Raw genomic sequence first — 20,757 nt, forward strand, 5'->3', positions numbered from 1 at the left:
TAAAGTTGGGTCATGGAGTTCTATCAACATTTAAAAAGTTAGTTAGTAGCATGGCTTACGAAGCATCTATCTGGCCTCCTGTTTTTCAGCATTGTATGTTTGTGTCCGTGTATGGGCTCTTCAGATGCTAGATGTAGCAACAGCACACAGAAATGTTTACTTTGGCTGTAAACATGGCTGGCGTTTTCTCTTAACATTAATCAAGGGTGGGGGGAGCGTTGGCATTTTACCAAGCTCTGGCTTAGTGCTCTTCCTATGGAGCCCCTGAAGGAGCTGCTGGGGATCCCTAAAGGACAGAAAGTTTATAAGGGCTAAAGAGCAAACATCTGCAGCAGCTGCTGCCCTCGAAGGGACCACCCCGGGCAGCGCTGCCCGAGCAGGAGCTCCAGGGGACGAATCCACCGGCAATGGGTCCGCACAAGCCTCAGGGCTGGGAACCAGGGGCCAGCACGGGCGTCCCAGTGACGGAGAATTGCCACAAGTGTTTGAAGTCATTGACAGATAAGCCTGGGAGTGATTTCATGTGAAAAGTATTACTGGTCCTTTGATCATCATCAGCTTCCCAGTAGCTAAAAACAGGGGTTAAAACTCAGAATACTGTTAATATTTCCTTACAATAACAGCATATAGTTTTTTAAATAACTTCTATTAGAAGAGCAAGACAAGGCAGGCAGTCTGAGTATCACGCCTAACATACCAGCTTGTTCCCAGAACAGTTGTTTTATTGGCTTTGATGGTTGACTGGGGTCTAGTTCTCATTTTTTCTGAAAATGCAGCAAAAGCGAGTGCTGATCTTGCTGAAGCGCTGGGTCCCGCAGGCCCGCGAAGGGCTGTGGCAGGTTGGTCCCCAGCCTGGTGGCCACGGAGCCGTGTTCTGTCACCAGCCAGCTCGGTGCTGCTCGCTGGGCTCGCGATCGTCTCTAGGATGAGCTTGCTCAAGGAGCTGAAGCCAGGATTTGTTTCTAGCCAGAAAGAATCCAGTCTATGGAGAACCAGCAGAAGGTTCTGGTTGTGCCGGGGTTGCAGCAGGGATGGCAGTGAGGGTTCCTGTTCATGGCAGGGTTGCAGCAGGGATGGCAGTGAGGGTTCCTGTTCGTGCCGGGGTTGCAGCAGGGATGGCAGTGAGGGTTCCTGTTCGTGCCGGGGTTGCAGAATGATGACAGTGAGGGTTCCTGTTCATGGCAGGGTTACAGAAGGGATGGCAGTGAGGGTTCCTGTTCGTGCTGGGGTTACAGAAGGGATGGCAGTGAGGGTTCCTGTTCGTGCTGGGGTTACAGAAGGGATGGCAGTGAGGGTTCCTGTTCGTGCCGGGGTTGCAGAATGATGACAGTGAGGGTTCCTGTTCATGGCAGGGTTGCAGCAGGGATGGCAGTGAGGGTTCCTGTTCGTGCCGGGGTTACAGAAGGGATGGAGTTTCGCAGGACCTCAGAGTTTCCACTGAAACACAGACTGGTAATTTCATGTTTGCCTCTTTGTGGCTTGGAGGAAGGCTCCTTCTGGAGCTGATCTTTCTGTTTGCTTTTGTAGCAGCCAAGTCTTCCATAATGCAGTTTAGAATTCTAAAAAATACCTTTTTCTTGTAAAATTGCATTTTATTGGAGTCAGCAGAACTGCAGACAAATATTTTTATTTCTAAATTAGGTGTATTATCTGTGTCGCTCAGAATCACTCTGTATGAAATCCCCGGGAGTTGTGTGTTGCTTAGCGAGGGTGACAAACCCTCTTGCAATGTGTGAGCGGTGTCACAGGCCGGTGGGTCACCCCAGGGACACGTCCCGTGGAAGCTGGATGGATCCCCAGGCCACCCAGCGCCTCTCGGGGGGGCTCTCGTGCCCGTGCCCCTCTGGAGCAGCCCCGGCTGTGCGGGTGCAGCCCCCGCTCCCGCGCACCCCGGCAGCGCCAGGATGCAGCGTTTGGTGATCACGACATGTCACGGCTTAATGCCGGTGTCACGAGGAGCTTGCCCAAGGATGCCAGCCTGCCATGAGCTGGTTTCTAACCACTGGGATTATTTAAAAAGTAAGGGTTGTGGTTCATTAATCTTTGATACCATTCACATTCTGAGACTATTTCTTTGTAGTTCTTGGCCAGTCCCTGGTCAGATCCCAGCAGCGTTTTCCGTCGTGTCAACATTCCGAGTGTTTTACTCAGCTGGGTTAATTATCGTCAGTGGCTCTGGATTCTCCTGCAGCTTGTTTGATGTTTTTGCACACGAGAATTCTCTGACGTGCTTTTGTGGCTGATGGGGGCACGAAGCCGAGCCGTGGCACCGGAAACTCCCGGAGGTCAGCAGGCACCGGCACTGGGGTCTGCCGTTTGCGCTCGGTCCGTGCAGAGAAACGAGTCCCTTCGCATTCCTGCTCCGGTTTCCCACAGGCAGAGCGTAGAGCCTTGGAACCTATTTAACATGTAGACATGCGGTTTGAGAGCTATTTGCTTAGTTTGCACTACTATTATTAGAGTCAGAAATGATTTTTAAAGGTTTTGGCGAATAATAGTTGTAGATGGTTTTAATTTCAAAGCACCAGTGAGAAGTGTGGGGACCGGCTCGGTCGTAGCAGGGAAACCTGAGCCGCAGGGACAATGAGCCTCGTGGCCTCCATTGTGTTATTGCGGTTGCAAATACAATGAAGTTGCTTCATCTTTGGCTTGAGAATCCTGAGTGTCTTGCTGGAGACTCTTCAGGAATTCTGCAGCCAGCTGGGTGCTGTCGGCATGATAAAGCATAATAAATGTCTCTGTCATTAACCTTCAGTTAATAAACAATATGATCGCAAATCCACGTCCTTAATGCTTATTAAAGTTATTTGATATTGTGACATTTCTCAGAATTATTCTGAGGCTGAACCCTGTGTGTATTCATTCTAAGCAATAACTTACTGAGAATGAATAATGCTTCCCACTGAAAGTAGCTGCATTACTCTGGCTCTTGTCTGGCGAGCAGATGGACTCCAAAAGTACCACAGATACTCCTGGTTGTCCTTGGAAAAGGCAGGTTGGCCACAAACGGGCCATCAAATTAATGCATGCTGTGACTCTTCAAATTCCTTCTGTTCAGTCAGCACTTAAATAGGAATAAAGGCTAAGAACAAAATTCCCATTTACAAGGATTTACAGAGGGAATGTCTATCTTCCTTTATTTTTTCAAACTCTACAGCAGAGCTAAAGTTCCTACTGAGTGTATTGGTTTTGTAGTGACCATTCTTGTCATTACATCCAGTTACCATCTTTGCAGCGCTGACAGTACTCGAATGTGAAGGAGGGGCTTGAAGGAAGCCTCGTGCTTCGTCTGTGGGAAACTGCTGTGGGTCACAAGCTGCCATTGAAATGACAGCAATGGCAAAACAACCACTACATGAAAAGCCAGCGTTTTCCTGCTGTTACCTGTGGCCCTGGGCCTGTCCAGGCTGCCTTTCAGGGCAGGTTTTAGCTCACACATCCCTGAAGCGCTCGGTGGTTGTGAATAGGCTGGCAGAAAGCAAGAAGGTACCCGGAGCTGCAGTGGCTGCACTGTTGCCTTGCACTTGCACGTGTAGATGCAGTTTGATGCTGAATTTTATAATGCAAAATATCCTGCGCTGTTCTGTCTTTTAGCCATGGCATATGTGGAGCTCTAGTGCTAAAATGACTGTTCAGAGGCACATAGGTAGGGTTTACTAGTGTGGTTATGGCTCAGTAACGGTCATCTCGGAGACTTGTGAGAAACCTACTTTTTAAAAAGAGGTTAAAGATGCATTGCAGGACAGGAAAATCAATGTATTTCTTTCCTTTCTGGAAAAGAAAAAGAAGAGGAGGAGGGATTTTGGCTTCGCGTGCCCCAACCCCAGCTGGCAGCCCCGCGGGTTTAACACAATTGGCTGTAAGAACCAGAAGCTGGGCAGCAGGAGGTGACGGGGGGACGCTGCTGCTTGTGGGCCCTGCTGGGGGGTCTGGCCCCGCTGGGACGGCTGGCAGCGCACACCGGGCTGAATACAACAATGCCGTTTGTTTAAAATGGGCTGTACATTGATTTTGTACCTGTCAAAAGTTAATTGTGTGAAGTGTAAATCTCGGGAGCGAGTGGCAGGATGTGTTTCTCCTTTGCCAGCTGCTAGCCGGGTGGTGTAAGTGTGCAATGCACAACGCGTTCTCCGAGCGCCGCCAAGCAGGGGGACCGGGCTGGTGGCTGCTCACCTGGTGACACCTTTCACCATCAGAAGTCCTGAGGGGACCCGGGGGACGTGGAGCTCCGCACGGCTCTGCTACCACTGCACAGGCTGCTGTTCGCGCTGAGCAGGCTTCATGGACTGTCGCTGCACACTGTAAGAATGCTGCGCTGTTACACAGACAGCTTGCGCTGTATTTCGTGTATCCTTCTGTAGATGCTTCATGTGATACAGAGAAACGAGTTGAGTTGAAGGTTTTTTCCTTTGGCACTGTGGCTGCGTACTGTCTTTATTTTACAGACCCCAGGAAGGAAGGTAGTGATGCCTTGATCAGTTTAATCCGTGGTGACAGTCTTGGCTCCACCACAGCAAGGCTGTTTTGTTGGGAAGTTCTCATGTTCCGCTCCCTTTCTGGTTTTGGCCAAGAGCAGCTCCCTTCCTTTGAGAACTGTTAATTTCAAAGACGAGCACTGACGCGGAGCCGCGTCCCGGCAGCGGTTACCAGCCGTGTCTGCGCGCGCTGGCAGCAGCGTCTGCACTCACACAGGTGATGATTTGCTCGGGTACCAATGCCATGCAGGGTGTTTGTGCCATGATGAACATCCCCAGCACGTCCATGGGGCTCAGGTACCCCCAGGCAGGCTCCCGCCGCTCTCCCTGCTCCCAGGGCTTGCAGAGAGCAGCACAACGCAGCAGGTTTGTGTTTCTGTAGTCTGTCTGTAGTATAGATTTTCAGAGCAGGTCATGAGCAGTTGCACTGACAGGAGAGCTGGCACAGAAGCCACCGTCTCCATCGCACTGAGATGCCCGGCGGAGCCAGTGACGGAGCTCAGAGCTCCGCGCAAACGGAGCCGGCGCTGTTCCTGCGGACGCCTTCCTGCCTCGTTTCATTTGCAGAGTCAAAAGCACATGGATTTGTAGGGGTGTTTGTGAACACACTTCAGCGGTTGCTTTATTTCAGGCCATTCATTTCTGAGTGCTGCAGTCTGCCTTGTAAAGGCTGGCCACGTTCTAGGAGGGGTCGACACAACCAGATCTGCTAGAGAAACAACTGGGAGCTCTTTCTGCTGACCAAAGATTGCCTGGGCTGTATCTGCACAAGCGAGCCATGAAGAGTTTCATACCATTTCTTATTTCCTTGTCAGTGACATTCCTGATACTGCTGCACATTTGTTTTAGTAAATATTAGATCCAATGTAGATGGCTACTTTCCAATAGTCCTGTTCACTGCGGCTTTAGCTGCTTAATAGCAGCATCGGAGAGTCTCTCCAGCACATGGAGATCCCCATCCTTGTTTTCCAAACTCTTCTCCTAATTTTGTAGAAAGGGAGTGTGGGCAGTGAGAGCAGTGGCTTTGGAGAGGAGCGGGAGGGTCCCGGCAGCGCTGGAGGGTCCCGGCAGCACGGGAGGGATGCTGTGGCCACGGCGTTCTGCAGTCCCACTCCGGTGATCCGTTTTGTTTGGCTTGAGAGCTCTTCTGACCCCTTGGATCAGTGTGGGCTGGGATTACCATGAATCTCTGAATCTGTAGGTTATAACACCAGGAAAGACCCCGCACTCCTTGATCTGAGCCCGTGCACAGCTCAGGGTAACGGGGCTGCCCCACATCCAGGGTCTTGCTGGGCATCGGGAGCAGCAGGGGAGAGTCGGTGCCCTGCACCCAGAGCAAATGGGAACTCTATATTGTCTTGTATATACTCTTCAAAAACATCTCAAAGTGCTCATTTTGAAAGATAAACAGCAGAAGTAACTACATCCTGCTTTTCATAATGTTGGTTTTTTCTTATCTGCTGTAGAAATGACATTTCAGAGCCACTCTGTGACTTTAACAGCAGTTTAATCCCCTAAAATGCCATTGCAACTCAACAGGAAAAGCGTACAGAGCTCTGGTTTGAATGATCCCTCCCGTTCATCGTGCTCAGCACGGCTATTGACTCTGCAATCCCAAAGCGTTACTGATTTCAGAGTTCAGCCTTGAATGTGTTTCTGCATGCATACATGTGTAATGTGTATGTTCACGAATACAAAGGTATGTTTGAGTAAACAGAACTGAATGGTCATTTGCTGAAAGCATTTCCAAATGGTTCCTTTCCATGTTTGTGGTCTCTCAGGCAGCCATTCCACTTTCCTCAGTGAATGCTTTGGCCTCCAGCTTTGTCCCTAGTGCTTTCGTGTTCTGTGGGGTGCTGCTGAGCGTCCCACAGCTCAGTGTGTGTCCACCAGAGCTGTTCAAGGAGTTTTGCTGCTTTCCACAAGGCTGTGCTTGTTTCACCGGGGACTGCCATGGGTGTTTAGCGGCTGCAGTGCTGCTTTGTGTCCCTTCCTGTGTCATGGGAGCGTCCGGCTGCCGGTCACTTGCAGACATTGTTTCTGGCTGGGTTTGAGCGCCCTGGTCCCTGTTTGGTGGGAGCTCTGGCAGGGTGGTGCTGCCTCCCGCTGGCTTTTCTGTCTCTTTCCCAAAGTGCCACTAGAGTGCCAGCGTCCCTTTGGCGTCCAGCGCGGCTCACAGGAGTGTTTCTGCGGCTCCTCGCTCCCGGTGCCATAGCCCCGAGCAGGGGCTGGCGGCGGTGCCGGGACAGCTGTCCTCCTCCCGCTGGGGCTGGGGACACGTTTCTGCCCAGCCACCACCTGTCCCCAGGCCTGTGTCCCTGTGTCCCTTTTCAACACCCGTGTTTCCATCCTTCTGGCCCCAGAGCCCTGCCCGGGTGTGTTGGACACTGGCAGCTGGCTGTCCCCAACCCGATGTGTCTGTCCCCAACCCGACGTGTCTATCTCTAACCCAGCATGTCTGTTCCCAGCGGGTGCGGGGTGACGGTGTCCCCTGACCCCCCCCTTGCCACCCAGGTGGGTGGCGGGGACGTGAGGGACCTGCTCAGACGTGGAGCCCAGGTGCCATTTCCAGCCCTCGGCTGCTATTTTGGTGAACTGTTGCTCCGTACCCTGGGGAAGACGTGACCCTTCTCAAATGTATAAAAACACTGTGGTCATCACAGGATCAAATTAACATCGATCTTTAACAGCGGGGCCACCTGGGGTGCCGTCCGCACCGGGAGAACCCCCAGCACAGCCAGTGCCCAGCTCTACGGTCTTTGATCCATCATTTGTTTAGGTCTTATATTTTTGGACTTAGGGCTGAGTCTCAACCAGTTTATAGTCAATTATTTCCCATTTAGGCTAGACAATACTTTTCTTGCTGGACAGCTTTGCAAATGCTTGCTGCTGTTGTGCTGCTGTTGTGCTGCTGTTGTGCTGCTGTTGTGCTGCTGTTGTGCTGCTGTTGTGCTGCTGTTGTGCTGCTGTTGTGCTGCTGTTGTGCTGCTGTTGTGCTGCTGTGGGAGAACAGGGTGTCCCATCCCAGGCTGAGGAGGACTAGCACAGCTGGATTTTTAAAACACCTGAACAGTTTGGAGATGCCCAGAACTTAAGTGAAGAGAATTTTTGATAGGCTGACTAAAAGCGCCTGTTCCTCTGCGCTGGGGCTGGTGACACAGTTCAGCATTTCGTCTTCTGTGATGCTGGGTGCTCTCTGGTCCCCAAAGGGTGCTCTGTCCCCAAAGGGTGCTCTGTCCCCAGGGGCTGCTCAGTGTCAGAGGACCAGTGTGGTGCTGCTTTGCACTTCATAAGACTTCAGCAAAAGAAAGAATTAAAACTTTAATAGAGCTTTTTACCTTTTCAGTTTTTGTCTAGAGCAGGGCTCTTGGTGCTGGGGTTCTTTTCACCCCTCCCTCTCCGTGTGTGTGTGTGCTTGTGGTGTTTCCTATGTGGACTTGTTATCGCCCATTTCTGAGTCCACCCTGTGCAGAAGCAGTCGTCTCTGGGAGTTGCATAGAAACCTCTTAATCCTGAGAACAGTGGAATTAAACCTGATCTTTCAAATATTAACCAGAAGCCCGCTAAAGGATTATTAACCTTTCTGTCAAAGCCGTTATTGCACAACAGGTTTGGCCGGTTGGTAAAAGACAAAGGGTTCACTTTTCACGTAGCAGGAGGTGCCCGAGAATGACAGTGGGTGTTGCGCCGCTGTTTCCTGATCCCCTTGGGTGTCTCTGAGCTGGGCTGCGTTTGAACGGCTGCGTTATGACGGAGCATCTAACAGCTCCTGGATACTCAGAATCATCTTCTTGCATTTGAGTGGCACCTTGTGGCAGCCCTCGGGTCACGGCTCACGTTCTGTTCTTTATTTCTCAGCCGCCTCTTTCCTCCCGAGCCCTCCGGGTGCGGGGGTGCGGCAGCCTGGGTGTTTGCTCTGCGGTCGAGGTGTCAGCTCGCTCAGCTCCTGCTGAAGCAGCATGTTTTCTGGGGAGCTCCACGCCAGAGTAACCTCTGCCCCGGCTGATCCGATGAGAAATTATCTCCTGGACGGGACCCAAACGCAACCGGGGATTAACTTTGCCCCGTGCGTGCTGGAGTGTGGCCGCTCAGATCGGCGAGCGCCTGGCGCGGAGCGGCGCGATGGGGACGCGGCTGCTGTGCCTGTGCCTGGCCGCGGCCCTGCTGGCCTACAGCGCCTACACCCCCATGCCCCCCGACTTCGACCAGCCCTGGAGGGTGATGCTGCTCTCGGCCGCCTCCAGAGCCGGCCTGCGCGTGGTGAGTGGGGCCGCGGGGCTGCCGAGCGCGGGCGCCGCCACACGTACCTGCTTTATGTATGGGGTGATAGACTCAGGAAGAGCCAGCATCTGAAACGAAGCATTAAACTTGTAACTACATAACTATGTAACTACGGCTATAAAAATACTTGGAAAATATTTAATTGTGCAACCTTAGAAAAAACACATGCAGAATGACTGGAAATGGGCTGTGCAGTGTGAATGTGGATAGATAAGTGCAAACAAGTTGGTTTTGCTTTGTGATCCTTTGCAGCTGAAGCTCCGCTCCTTCAGTTCTTTCTGTTTCTCGGAACATGGGTCTCAGTCTCTTCCTTAGAAGTGTTGTATTGGCTCTCAGAGAAGTCTGGAGCACTGTTTAAATATTGTTGATTTTTGTGGTTTCATAGAAATCTACTGACAGAATGAGCCTAAAAACTACAGAGAACTAATTAGAGGGTGATAATGCTAGGACATGTAGAAATTAAGCTATATATATGTATAACTTGGCTTCTTAATACCACTGTAATCTTGCGAAGCAGCACAGAGCCGTATGTTGCAGTCTGGAGAGGCAGGGCTATTATAGCCTGTCTGCAGTTCTGTGGCAATATTTACTGACAACACGTCCTTATGTCTTTCCATGCTATTTTTGTATATACTACATTCCCAGCTTCTGCTCCACTTCAGTCATGTTATACAGCCATTTCAAACATATGTAAAGAATCTGCGGGGCTGCACACCATGCGTAAGCGACGGTGCTGTAGTTCCTACCTCTTACGTACATTAAACTGGGAGCTCATTTAAATCCAGCCTGTGCTTTGCAGTGGTGGCTGCAGCTGCGTAACCACAATCCAGAAACAAGGTCGGAGAGGAAGGTCTGGGGGAGGAAGGGACTGGGTGGTGCGGGCGTCTTTCTGGGTGCTACAAACATTTTGGGACTGCCTTTTCTTTTCCCAGCATAAAGGAGGGTCTAAGCCAGGAGAGAGGTTTCTGGCTTTGATCGAGGGATGCTGCTGAAAGGCTTTGTCTGCTGCAGGCGCGAACACTCGGGCTGTTTGCTCCCGAGTGCATGAACTTGGGATTTTGCCCTTTCTATCGTTTCAGTTAGTGTGATGAGTATGATTTTCAGAAGTCTGCAAGAGCCACCTTTTTATAATTTTTCTGGCAGAGGCAAGGGTGCATGCTCTCTTGGGATGTCTCCTAAGCATCCCCTTTCTGAATGGTATCTAGAAGCTGCTGTGGGTCAGCCGGGTCAGCCAGCCTGTCTGTGGTGCAGAGCTCCTGTGCGGTCTGTGCAGCAGTCAGGAGGGGGTGATGTTTTGGGGAGCGTGTGCACTTACTCACAGACCTTTTGCCACTTCCTTGTTTGTTTTGATCTTGTGGCTTGAGGTCTGAATGGTGGGAGCTGAGGAAGTGGTGAGATAGCGAGTGTAGTTGTGCTGCTGACCCGCTGCCTCGCTGCTCCCGTCAGCCTCCTTCGGGGCAGCCTGCCGGGAGGGACGTGTCCACCGCCCGTGGCCCACGAGCACCTCGTGTCTGCTCACTCGGTCAGACCCACAGCCTCCAGCAAGCAGGAGCGTTTTGTTTCCGAGCTGGAGGGTGGCGTGTTCTCGTTCTGCGTGGAGCGGTGGCTCTGGCTGACTCGGCCCAAGCGCCGGGTGAGTGTGTTTGTGACTCCTGCAGAACAGAGATCCTCGGGGACTCTGGTGCAGACAGCCTCCCGGGACCTGCATGGCTGCAAATGACACTTGACCTGGTTCTAAAGTGTCCTCAATACATTTTGGACAGCCATCTGGTTGTTGGGCAACAACTCTAATTGCTTAATAGTAGGTCTGAATGTGCAGAGGGGACCTTATTTTAGTCTTTCTGACTCCCTGAGGTTGGTTTGAAAAAGAGGCAATAATACAGTCCCCGCCAGACACTCCTGGCCAGGAGGGTCTTCTCTTCAAGCTCCCAGAGCAACATGAAAGCAAGCCATGAAATGGCAGATCTCCATCCTCCTCCAGCACCTTCGCTTCAGTAGCTCCTGGGGAGCTCTCCAGGTTCTGAGCTGCGTGGTGCCAGATTTCCTCTCGTTTGGGGTTTCCTGGCCCGGATGAGTAAATGGTTTGAACAAAGCCTGTGCTGGTCCCAGGCTGTTCTCAGGTCTGTGCTGAGGGGCTCTGGAGGCCCGCGGAGGTCGGGTCTGGCCCCGATTAGCCAGGGGTGCGGTGGTCCCGGTCCGGCTGGGCCGTGCTGGAGCCCGGCGTACCCAGCGCCGTGCAGAGGCGGGGCGGGAATGTCTCCATTCACTGTTTGTGTTACGGCATCTCCAGTCTATATGCTGTGTAGCTGGAGAACAGCCCCAGCTAGAAAAATAAACAGGCCAGTTTCTGCAGTGCTTAAGCACAAAATTCCGCGTGTGTTTTCAGGAAGTACCATATGCAAAGTCCAAGGTAAAATGCAGGAAGAAAGTATAAAATGCAATACAACATTTCTTCCTAGCTGGGTGTATCCCTGGCTGCAGTTCTGTGAAATCCTCCCAAAGCGTCCCCCGTCCCTGCCCCAAGGATTTGAGCCCTTATGTCCCTGCTCACAAGCGGCGTGTGCGTCTTATCCTGTAACACGCAATTATCTCAGTTGGGGGACAATGAGACTTTTCAGATGAGAGTTTGGTTTTCTTTTGGTTTCATATGATAATGGCCTTGAAACCGCAGGCAGCAGCAGTGGTTTTCCACTGCAGAGTGGACAAACCAGCTCTGGGAGCATTGAAAAGCCTCAGTGCTGGAGCTGAGGGAACTCCTCCCAGCACGGGGGACTTGCACAAGCTCAGTGGAATTACAGCAGGACTCACTTTGACCTATATATTTATTTTTTCAAGACGCTAATCCTCAGGGAAAACACAACAGCTGAGAAACATTTATGTAAACTGCATAATCACTGGGGATAAAAATACGCAGTTTTGGCTTGTGTACGTATTTGTCTTTATGGAATATGACAAGGACCTGAGTGTTCCTTCTGCGCAGTGTTGCCAGTTACTGCCTGTTTGTCTCCATTGCAAACCACAGCGCCGGGCAGGGCTCCCGGCACCGCTGGGGCCGAGCCTGGCAGAGCTGCCTCTGACACACGGTGGCAACCACTACCCAGTGTTGTCAGAAAGGCCTCAGCTGTATTCTCTTCTAACTGCTGGAAAAATACACTATATGTAGAAGATGATTGGATAGCCGACTTAAAAAAAAAAAAAGATACAAAAAGCAAAGGGAGCAGGGTTGGAGCTCCAGAAGCAAACACAGTGAGTACTTTCAGGATGCCAAGGACACCAGTGACACAAAGACAAGAACATAGCAGTTTGACTTCCAGCTGCACAATAGTGTTTGATCATCAGTTGCACCCTAGTAGCCAGAGCATCGTTTAGAGATGAGCACGCTTACATTATCAAAAGGAACCATTTTCTTTACTTTGAGACATTAAAAAGGCAGAAGTATCTTTTTGCTACTTTACCACAGTCCGGCTCTGTTTAATTTCTCCAGGTTTACGTGTAACGGCTCCGTTAGTTGGCAGTGTGGTCTCTGTCGGTGGGTCGGGCTGTGTGTAAAGGCTGCTCTCCATGTCGCTGGCTGTAGGTGGAGGTCGCCGACTGGCTGGGGCTGATGCACTTCATGGATGCCATGATGCTGATGACAGTTTCCAACTACGTCGAACCCACGTCCGATGAGAACGTCACTGTGATGGACACAGAGTTCAGCAACGTGTCCGTCCGTCTGTACCTGCCCAGGAGGGCGCCGGAGGGGCTGCGGAGGGCGGTGGTTTTCTTCCACGGGGGAGGATGGTGCCTGGGCCAGGCAGGTGAGGTCTCACCGCCCCGGGTCGGCGCTGCCTCGTGTTCCTGGGAGCTGCGGCGGGGAGGGTCCGGGAACTGGTGTTTCACCGGTTCAAACTGGGGGAGGCTTTTGGGATGTCACCTGGAAGCTTCTTCAAAGAGGAACGTGCTGCTGCACACATCTCTGTTCTCAAATGCACCTGAGCGTGTTCTGAGCGACTCATCTCGTTTCAGGCATGAAACCCTATGACCATCTGGCAAGGTGGACTTCCACCGTGTTAAATGCTGTCGTGGTGTCAGTCAAGTAAGAGATTCTCCTTCTAGACGGGACGAGGGTTTGGAATAGATTAATCTATTTCAATTAACCTGATTTTGAAACATCATTTTTTTATTATGTGCTTTCCTGCTGGCTCTCGGTATTAGTAAACAACAGCTGTCAAGGTTGCAGTGGGGAATTGTGGTTGGTGGTTATTTCGGAAATTGCTTTATGAAGTTGGGTGGATATTATAGTAAAATATTTGATCCTCCAGGATAGATAATTCCCATTTCTCTGGGCACAGAAAATTACAAACATTCACCAACCAGGGCAGATGTTAGCAAACCTTTCTCTTTATTGACAGCAAGAAGTAACACGCTTCTGCCTGCTCTAACAGTTACAGGTTGGCACCCAAATACCGTTTTCCTGTTCAGTTTGAAGATGTGTATTCAGTGACCAAGTTCTTCCTGCAGAGCCGCGTCCTGTCCCAGTACGGGGTGGACCCCGCGCGGGTCTGCGTTGCGGGAGACAGCGCGGGTGGCAACCTGGCTGCAGCCGTGGCGCAACAGGTAAGGAAATGGAAAACAAGAAAAAAGCTGGTTTTCTAGCTCAAGAAAAAAGTTGTCGTTTCTTGGGCAGTTACAAAAGACGAACAAAAACCTCTGCTCAAAGCAATACATCTTCCAGTTCTGCTGGTGCAGGAGGGACGTCCACAGGGTTCCCAGGGAAATCGTTCACTTGAGCCATTTGGTGGCATCAGAGCTGCTTTGCTGCGATGTCCTCCAAACCTTTACACCCTAAAAAGAGGCTCTCTGCCCTGTAATTAGGGCATTTATCACTCTGTCCTTAAGCACATTTTGACTGGTTAAGGTTGTGTTGTTTGAAAATGGAATTTTAGCAATTTGACTCATATAATGTAACTAGAAGAGAGAAAAAAACCAACAAGGTTAAGTGCTCCAGTGTCATTTGCTCACACACGGTTTCGGTGCCTTTGGCACTTCCCAGCTTTATTAAATGAAGTCAGTGCGACGTTGCTCTCTCGAGGAGCTATTGGGGTGGCAATGAAGGTCACTTGGACAGGGTGTGAACTTGCTGTGGACGCTGAGGGCAGAACACGAGGGAGAAGGTGGAAATTCAGTAGTGAAGAGGGAAAAAGGACGACTTACAGGAGACACTGCTGTTCAGCTCATCATGTTTTGTTTTTCACGTGTCTAAAATGCACAGAATTGTAGTTGTTTGAGTTCTAACACTTCAAGGTTAGAAAAACTAAACAGACTGGTAAGCTTTAAATTGTGGGAAATACTAAAGCAGCCTCAGAAACCTGCAATTTTGAAGCTATAAGGACAGAAGTTTTCTATAGTTACAGAAAAGCATTTTCACTACTTTGGAAAGCGCTGATGCTTCAAAAAGAATATTTCCCAAACATTTTTATTCTTCAGTATAAGAAATAACATTAGCTTATATTTGATGTTTGAGAATTTTTAACACAACGTACTGTTTTAGGTGACCTGCGTATGAATTTTAGAATTTCTTTAAATTAACCTGTCCTGGTTTACTGATAATCTTATTTTGCTTATGTTGTAAAACTGTGTGTGTTAATTCCTTACGTTTAAGATCTTCTGTCAGTGCGAGAGAACCAACACGTTTTAAGTTACTTCTTGTAATTATTTATATTTTCTGTTGCAGCTGTTAGAGGACCCTGAAGTCGAAACTAAACTCAAAGCTCAGGCACTGATTTACCCGGCTCTTCAAACCCTCGACCTGGATTTGCCGTCTTACCGAGACAACGCCGAGAAGCCCATCCTGCCCAAGTCGCTGATGGTCAGGTTCTGGAGCGAGTACTTCACGTCAGACCCGGCGCTGCGGGAGGCGATGGCCTCCAACAGGCACGTCCCGCCCGAGTCCGGCCACTTGTTCCAGCTGGTGAACTGGAGCAGCCTGCTGCCCGAGGAGATGCGGCGCGGCCACATGTACACGGGGCCCCGCGCGGGCAGCCCGGAGCTGGCGCGGCGCTTCCCGGGGTTCCTGGACGCGCGGGCGGCCCCGCTGCTGGTCCCTGACGCGCGGCTGCGCCGCCTGCCCCACACCTACGTCCTCACCTGCCAGCACGACGTCCTGCGGGACGACGGGCTCATGTACGTGGGGCGCCTGCGGGCTGCCGGCGTGCCCGTCACGCACTATCACGCCCGGGACGCCTTCCACGGGTCCATGATGTTTGTCTCGGGTTTTGCCGAGTTAGCTGTAGGGCACCGGCTGATGAACAGCTACATCCAGTGGTTAGATGAGAACCTGTGAGCTGAGGATGTTGCTCCAGCCGGGCTCGTGCTCCCCGGGTTGGGGGCGCAGGAGCTGCGTGAGCTGTATGTGATTGCTGTCTTCATTGTGCTGCTCTGCAGTGTCTGGATCGCAGCGTTTCTCCTCTTCTCTGGCAGGAAAATCAGGCTGACTCTAACTAATCCTCCAGTGCTGTCCTCTGAGCTGGGAACCCCACCAGGGCTGCCCTGGCCCCCCGAGCCCCCGCTGGCACAGCCCGTGGGACCCCACGTCCGGTGTCACTTCATGTTTCTCCCTGTTGCAATGTCCTCTCACTGTCTTGTGCAAACGGGCAGCACTGTCGCTGTCACATGCTCGGTGGCACTCGCTCCCGGTGCCCCTTGGTGCGCTCCCTGTCCCACAGAACACACTGGCACGGCCCCACCGCTGCCGTGGGGGCGCGGGGGCACAGGGACCCACGCTCGTGAAGCAAAAGGCGACTTGTGCGACACTTTGATCGGCTGCTGGGCTTGGGCTGTTGTTTCTCGAGCACGGTTGGAGGGAAGCGCTTGAAAACCAAATGGGATGCTGCAACACAGTGCAAACGTTGTTTTGTTGTTGTGGGTTTTTTGGTGGTTGGTTTGTTTGGCTTTGTTTGTGTCTGTGTGGTTTGGTTTCTGTTTTACTTGGTAATCACTTTCTTTAATCTCTGTATTAGAAGGAAATAGTGTAACAAAACAGCACTGGATATTGATCAGATAACACACAGCTGTGAAGGTCCTAGCCTTACAATGGTACTGCTGTACGTTTTATGCTCTACTCATTAAATAAGTTATGTATCATATGTTCTAATTATCCCTAAAGTTGTGTAGCAGTTTTACATGTGAATTTTTAAAACTAGAACCACCGGTGAGGTCCGTTGGGGCTCTGCGGTTCCCCAGGACGCGGCTGTCCCGCAGCCCTGTGTGGCCGAGCGCCCGGCCGCTCACCCCGGGCTCCTTTGGGACGTGCACGGGAGATCCATCTGTTCCAAAAGCGCCTTCGTCCTACTGACGCTCTTGTAGGAGTTGTGCTCGGTGCTCTGGAGAGCTCTGACCTCTGTGAGCGCCTTGCACGGCGCTGCCCAGGCCAGGGAGCGGGGACCGTCCTGGGGCTCGCCGGGACAGACACAACTCCAGAGAGGAGCATTTTGGGGAAAATCCCTCATCAGAGGCGGCTGTGGGTCCTGCAGAGCTGCAGCCTGTCTGTCCGTCCATCCTGCGGGGCGGGTTCCTGCAAAGGGGAAGTGGTTGTTTGCTTCTCCCCCCGGCTGAGCACACGTTCTGCAGCACCTTCCTCCTTGGAAACTGCCCCCGAGTCCTGCTCAGCCAAACAACTCGTTAATGATTGAATCATATGCAAACGAGGCGACACGGGGACGTGGTGCTGCTCACCGGGGTCCCTGCACTGTCCCCACGGCGAGGTCCAGTGGTGTGATGGAGCAGCAGCATGTGGCCCTGGCCATGGTAAGGTGTCCCCGTCCCTGTCCCCCGAGAGCCGCTGTCAGACCCCACTGCTCGAGGACACTCCACTCTTCCTCTAGTGAGACCATTGCTGAATGTTGTTTTACCCTTGCTGCTTGCTTTAAAATTCATTACTCAGTCTTCTTCTAACAGCTGCCTAAATCAATGTATCTGCCAGGACAGTAATTTTTCAATTATTATTCGTATTTAAAGGTCTAATGTTAGTGCAATGTTTTCTAGAATTAAAGTCTCAGTGGAGGAGCGTTGAGTTCTCCTGGACAGCCAGGGTTGGGTGCTGCATGGGAGGTTATTCTGGCCAGGTGACCATTCCCTGCTGTGTAATGTTTCCTGCAGGACGCGGTGTCAGTGCAGATATTTGCTGGATGTAGCTGGAGAGAGTTTGGTATATGCGGTACTTTATTCTGCCTCGTGATCTACCTTTAAAACAAAATGCAGTTCTTAGAGAGCAGAGACCTTTTGACGAATTCTAGTCACCAGAACAACTCTGAAAATACTGACAACAATTACATGATTTGCAAAGACTGTTTTCTGTAGATTTTGTGGCCGTCGTGTTGCTGCTCTTTCAGAGCTTAGATTTAGCTTGATTTCAGCTTTAATCCATGTCCCATTTTTCTAACGTTTTCTTTTTCCCTGCTTTTTGATTGTTCTGCTGCTGTTTTACCCAACGGCTCTTGCTGAGAGCTGCTCTCCGTTGGGTTCCCCCGCAGGTGGGTCTGTGTGTGTTTGCCTGAGGAGGGACAGGAGGGAACACTTGACATCCTTCCCTGTTTCTTCCCCTGTAACATGAAAGCAATTTTTTGTTATCCCGCCTTTAGAAAGCAAGCAAGAATTTGTCCTCGGGCAAGCTCACACTCGGTGCAGCTTGCTAGAAAGCTTTGCTCCTTTAGGAATAGTGGTTGTGCTACTTACTTCCAAGCCAAAAGCAGGTCTTTGGAGCCAAAAGCAAAGGCAAGAGCGGAGCAGGAGGGTGGCGGTGGTGCCGGCAGCTCTCCCGGCTGCAAACAGCCCCGAGTTGTCCCCGCTCTGTGAGTAAATCACACAGGGGTCCCACTTCACAGCAACTGAAAAGTGACTTAAAGTTTGAGCATTTGGCTTCAAAGGTGTTTTATCTTGAACTTGACTGTGTGTCCCCTTAACTACAGCCACTTTCATATCAAGGAGGACTAGTCAGTCGTAGCTGAACCTTCCTTTCTTAAAGGGCTTTTTGTAGGAAGCTGACGTTGCAGGAGCCCAGGAGCAGGAATGCCCCATGTGTGCTTCATCCTCGTGGTGCTTCCCCTGCAGTTCTGGTAACGGCTTACCAGAAAAACCACACAAAGCGCATGATGAGCTTCGGTTAAGTTAATAAATGCCTTATCTCCCGGCCTCACGATGAATTCTGAGTAACGCTGTCACAGCGTGACCGTATTGCTGCTCATGAGTTCATCCGTTATCAGTCCAGACAGGGACTTCTGCGTTCGCGGTGAGTGGGGGAGCACGGGGTGGCTTGGGTGACGGGGCGGTGGTGGCTCCAGCCAGGGCTGTGGCGAGGCGGTGACAGGCGGTTTCGCTGTCCCAGCCGGCGCTGCCGGGGGCACAGCGGGCACGCTGGGGCAGGTGCCTGCAGGTGACGTTCTCACTTCCAGCTCCTCACACGGGCTTTTGCTCGTGCGAGTTTTCATCCTGCTCCGTAGCTCTGGTCAGCAGCTGAAAGTAGAAATCTCGTGTGCGTAAGGGACGTTCTGCAAGTTCAGGTCTCCACTTACCATAGAAGCTGTAAGGAAACAGGATGCTATATTGACCTATTACAGCAATGATATAGAAGCAGCCGTGCAATGATCTTTTACTAATTTCTGGTGTTCGTGTTGTTTACTTTCCAGGCTGCGAATGAGACAGGCGGCTGTTCGCTCATGATCAGAGCCCTAGAGAAGTATTATCTTTCCACCATGTACAGCCTTGAGTTCATTTTAGGCTTCATTGGGAACACCATTGTTGTGTTTGGCTATATCTTCTGCCTGAAAAACTGGAAAAGTGGCAATATCTACCTGTTCAATTTATCATTATCAGATTTATTATTTCTGTGTACTCTTCCAATACTCGTGAACAGCTACTCCAGAGAACAATGGGCGAAAGAGAGCACCTGGTGTTACAGCAACAGGTTCCTGCTGCATGCGAACCTGTACAGCAGCATCCTTTTTCTCACCGCCATCAGCATTGACCGATACATGCTCATCAAATACCCTTTCAGAGAACACGTCCTACAGAAGAGGAAATCGGCCCTTATCGCGTCTGCTGCCATATGGGTTGGGGTGATTCTGGAGCTCCTGCCCTTGGTGTTTTTCCTGGAGCCTAAAACACCTGCCAATAACTACAAGTGCCTTGATTACGCAAGCTCTGGAGACCCCACAAAAAGCCTCATCTATAGCATGTTTCTGACGGTCTTTGGGTTCCTCATCCCTCTTGTGATCATGTGCTGCTTCTACGTGAAGATGGTTCTTTTTCTTAAAAACAGGAGTGAGCAGCTCAGTTCCCTCCTGACGCTCGAAAAGCCTCTGACTTTAGTCGTCCTCACCGTGGTGATCTTCTCCTTGCTCTTCACCCCCTACCACGTCATGCGCAACGTGCGGCTCGCTTCCCGAGTGCCAGCCCTGAACGTGTCTGGGTGCACGCAGGACGTCATCAGCGCCGTCTACATCGTCACGAGACCCATCGCCTTCCTCAATAGTGCCATTAACCCTGTTTTTTATTTCTTAATGGGCGACCACTTCAGGGAGATGCTGATGGCAAAAGTAAGGCAGCTCTGGAGCAGGGTGACGACCACCAGCGAGTGAAGGAGCGAGGAGACCTCTCGTAGTGGAGATGGGGGGAGGAAACTCCCTCGGGGAGAGCGCTCACCCATGTGCAGTGCCATTTTTTAAATAACCTTACTTATGCTATAGCATGTGTGTGAGCCGATTGTGTTCCTCTAAATGCGCTTCCCTTATTGCACAGGAAGCCTCCTGCTAATCTGGCTCCAGCACCCCAGCAGCGCTGCTCACGCCGTGCAGCAGGAAACGCTGCTCTCGTGGCAGGATATGCTGCAGCCTCTTCACCTTGTAAATACAGGGTCGTCATGGTAGTTCTTAAAGGGAAAATGTGCTGCTCTTCTTCGTGAGCCTGAACTTGACCCTGGACTGGGCCTGGGCTGGCATCAGTGTGCCAGGGGCGCTAATTCGCGTGGTCAGCGCAGTCTGGGGATGGAGGCTGAGTTGTCTTTGTAGGAGCGTTTGCAGCCTGTGTCTCCCGGGAGGTTTGGTTTTCACAGTGAATGACTGGGACAAGTGACGTTCCCAGCTGCTTTGGCGAGGCTGGCGCCCGGGCTGCGGCACAGGAGGGCGTGCGGCCGGCGGGGCTGTCGGCATTGCTGGGGCCGGGGCTGTGTGCCGGAGTGCGAGCGGTGCGGAGAGCTGCGATGTTTGGCTGCTCTACAGGTGTTTCGTGGAAGCCCTGAGCCGGGCAAGGTGTGTGGGTGCGAGCACACGAGGTCTCACACTTTGATAGCAAAGCTGGATTCAGCTTGCAGAAGTAAAAACAAGAAAAACTATCGGTTTAGTTCTTCGCTGAGATTTGCCTTTGTACATCCCCGGGACAGCTGCACAAGCTTGTACTGGTGTTTCCACAGTCACTTTGCAGAGGATGGATTTAATCTGTAAGCGTAAGCAGAATGTGTAGCTTGAAGCAGGATTTGGGCCTCACGGTTAGACCTTCATTAAGAGTTCTGGTAATGAAAGAGGAGCTAACGAGGAGCCGGTTCTCTGCCTAACATCCTTGCAGGCAGGGTGAGGGGAGGGCTTCAGTTCTGCTCTGTTCTGCTGTTCAGCTGCAATAAGTTTGCTGTTTTGCTGATACGTGCCTTATAATAAACTGTGCATCCTTGTTTGTGTGGGTTTTGGGTTTTTTTTAAACCTCCTTTTTTGTTGAATGTTTGGTTTTAGATGCTATTGAATATTTTCCCTGTTACCAGTCGGGCCCTAGGAGTCCGTGAGCAGAAGTTGGCACTGGACTCAGTTTGAGGGTGAAGCCGGGCTGCAGGGCACTCTGCTGTCACCTCCGTGAGTGTCCCCTACGGCTCCCGGGGGGCTGGTCCTGCACCCCCAGCAAAATGTGCGTAAACCCTTATTTTCTTCCTTCTGTTTGCTTTGTAACTAATCTTTACCCATAAATCGCTAAAGCACTC

General features: G+C 51.4%; 2 protein-coding genes across 6 annotated transcripts in view; both read left to right on the forward strand.

Moving 5' to 3' along the window:
• AADAC (arylacetamide deacetylase) overlaps positions 1-15,883 on the forward strand; it is a 35,448-nt gene extending 19,565 nt beyond the window's left edge. For 2 of the 3 annotated variants that reach the window (XM_065073312.1, XM_065073313.1), the window contains 4 exons: positions 12,334-12,556; positions 12,765-12,834; positions 13,184-13,355; positions 14,473-15,883. In XM_065073312.1, the coding sequence (XP_064929384.1) occupies positions 12,361-12,556; positions 12,765-12,834; positions 13,184-13,355; positions 14,473-15,081 (1,047 nt within the window). In that variant the 5' untranslated portion in view covers positions 12,334-12,360 and the 3' untranslated portion in view covers positions 15,082-15,883. Of the gene's footprint in view, positions 1-8,365; positions 8,736-12,333; positions 12,557-12,764; positions 12,835-13,183; positions 13,356-14,472 lie in introns of those variants that run through there. The other variant, XM_005507166.4, reaches the window with a different exon arrangement.
• Positions 15,884-16,048: 165 nt separating this feature from the next.
• Positions 16,049-20,459, forward strand: SUCNR1 (succinate receptor 1). 3 transcript variants are annotated; one of them, XM_065073337.1, is made up of 2 exons: positions 16,049-18,317; positions 18,422-20,459. In XM_065073337.1, exon 2 carries the CDS (start codon positions 18,452-18,454, stop codon positions 19,370-19,372), a length of 921 nt encoding a protein of 306 aa, XP_064929409.1. In that variant the 5' UTR covers positions 16,049-18,317; positions 18,422-18,451; the 3' UTR covers positions 19,373-20,459. The 3 variants fall into 3 exon arrangements, with proteins under 3 accessions (XP_064929409.1, XP_005507225.1, XP_005507224.2); XM_005507168.3 differs by having other exon boundaries at positions 16,049-18,024; XM_005507167.3 differs by having other exon boundaries at positions 16,049-16,544.
• Positions 20,460-20,757: the final 298 nt, after the last annotated feature.

Source organism: Columba livia, chromosome 9 (genome assembly GCF_036013475.1).
Source record: "Columba livia isolate bColLiv1 breed racing homer chromosome 9, bColLiv1.pat.W.v2, whole genome shotgun sequence".
Lineage (NCBI taxonomy): Eukaryota > Metazoa > Chordata > Aves > Columbiformes > Columbidae > Columba > Columba livia.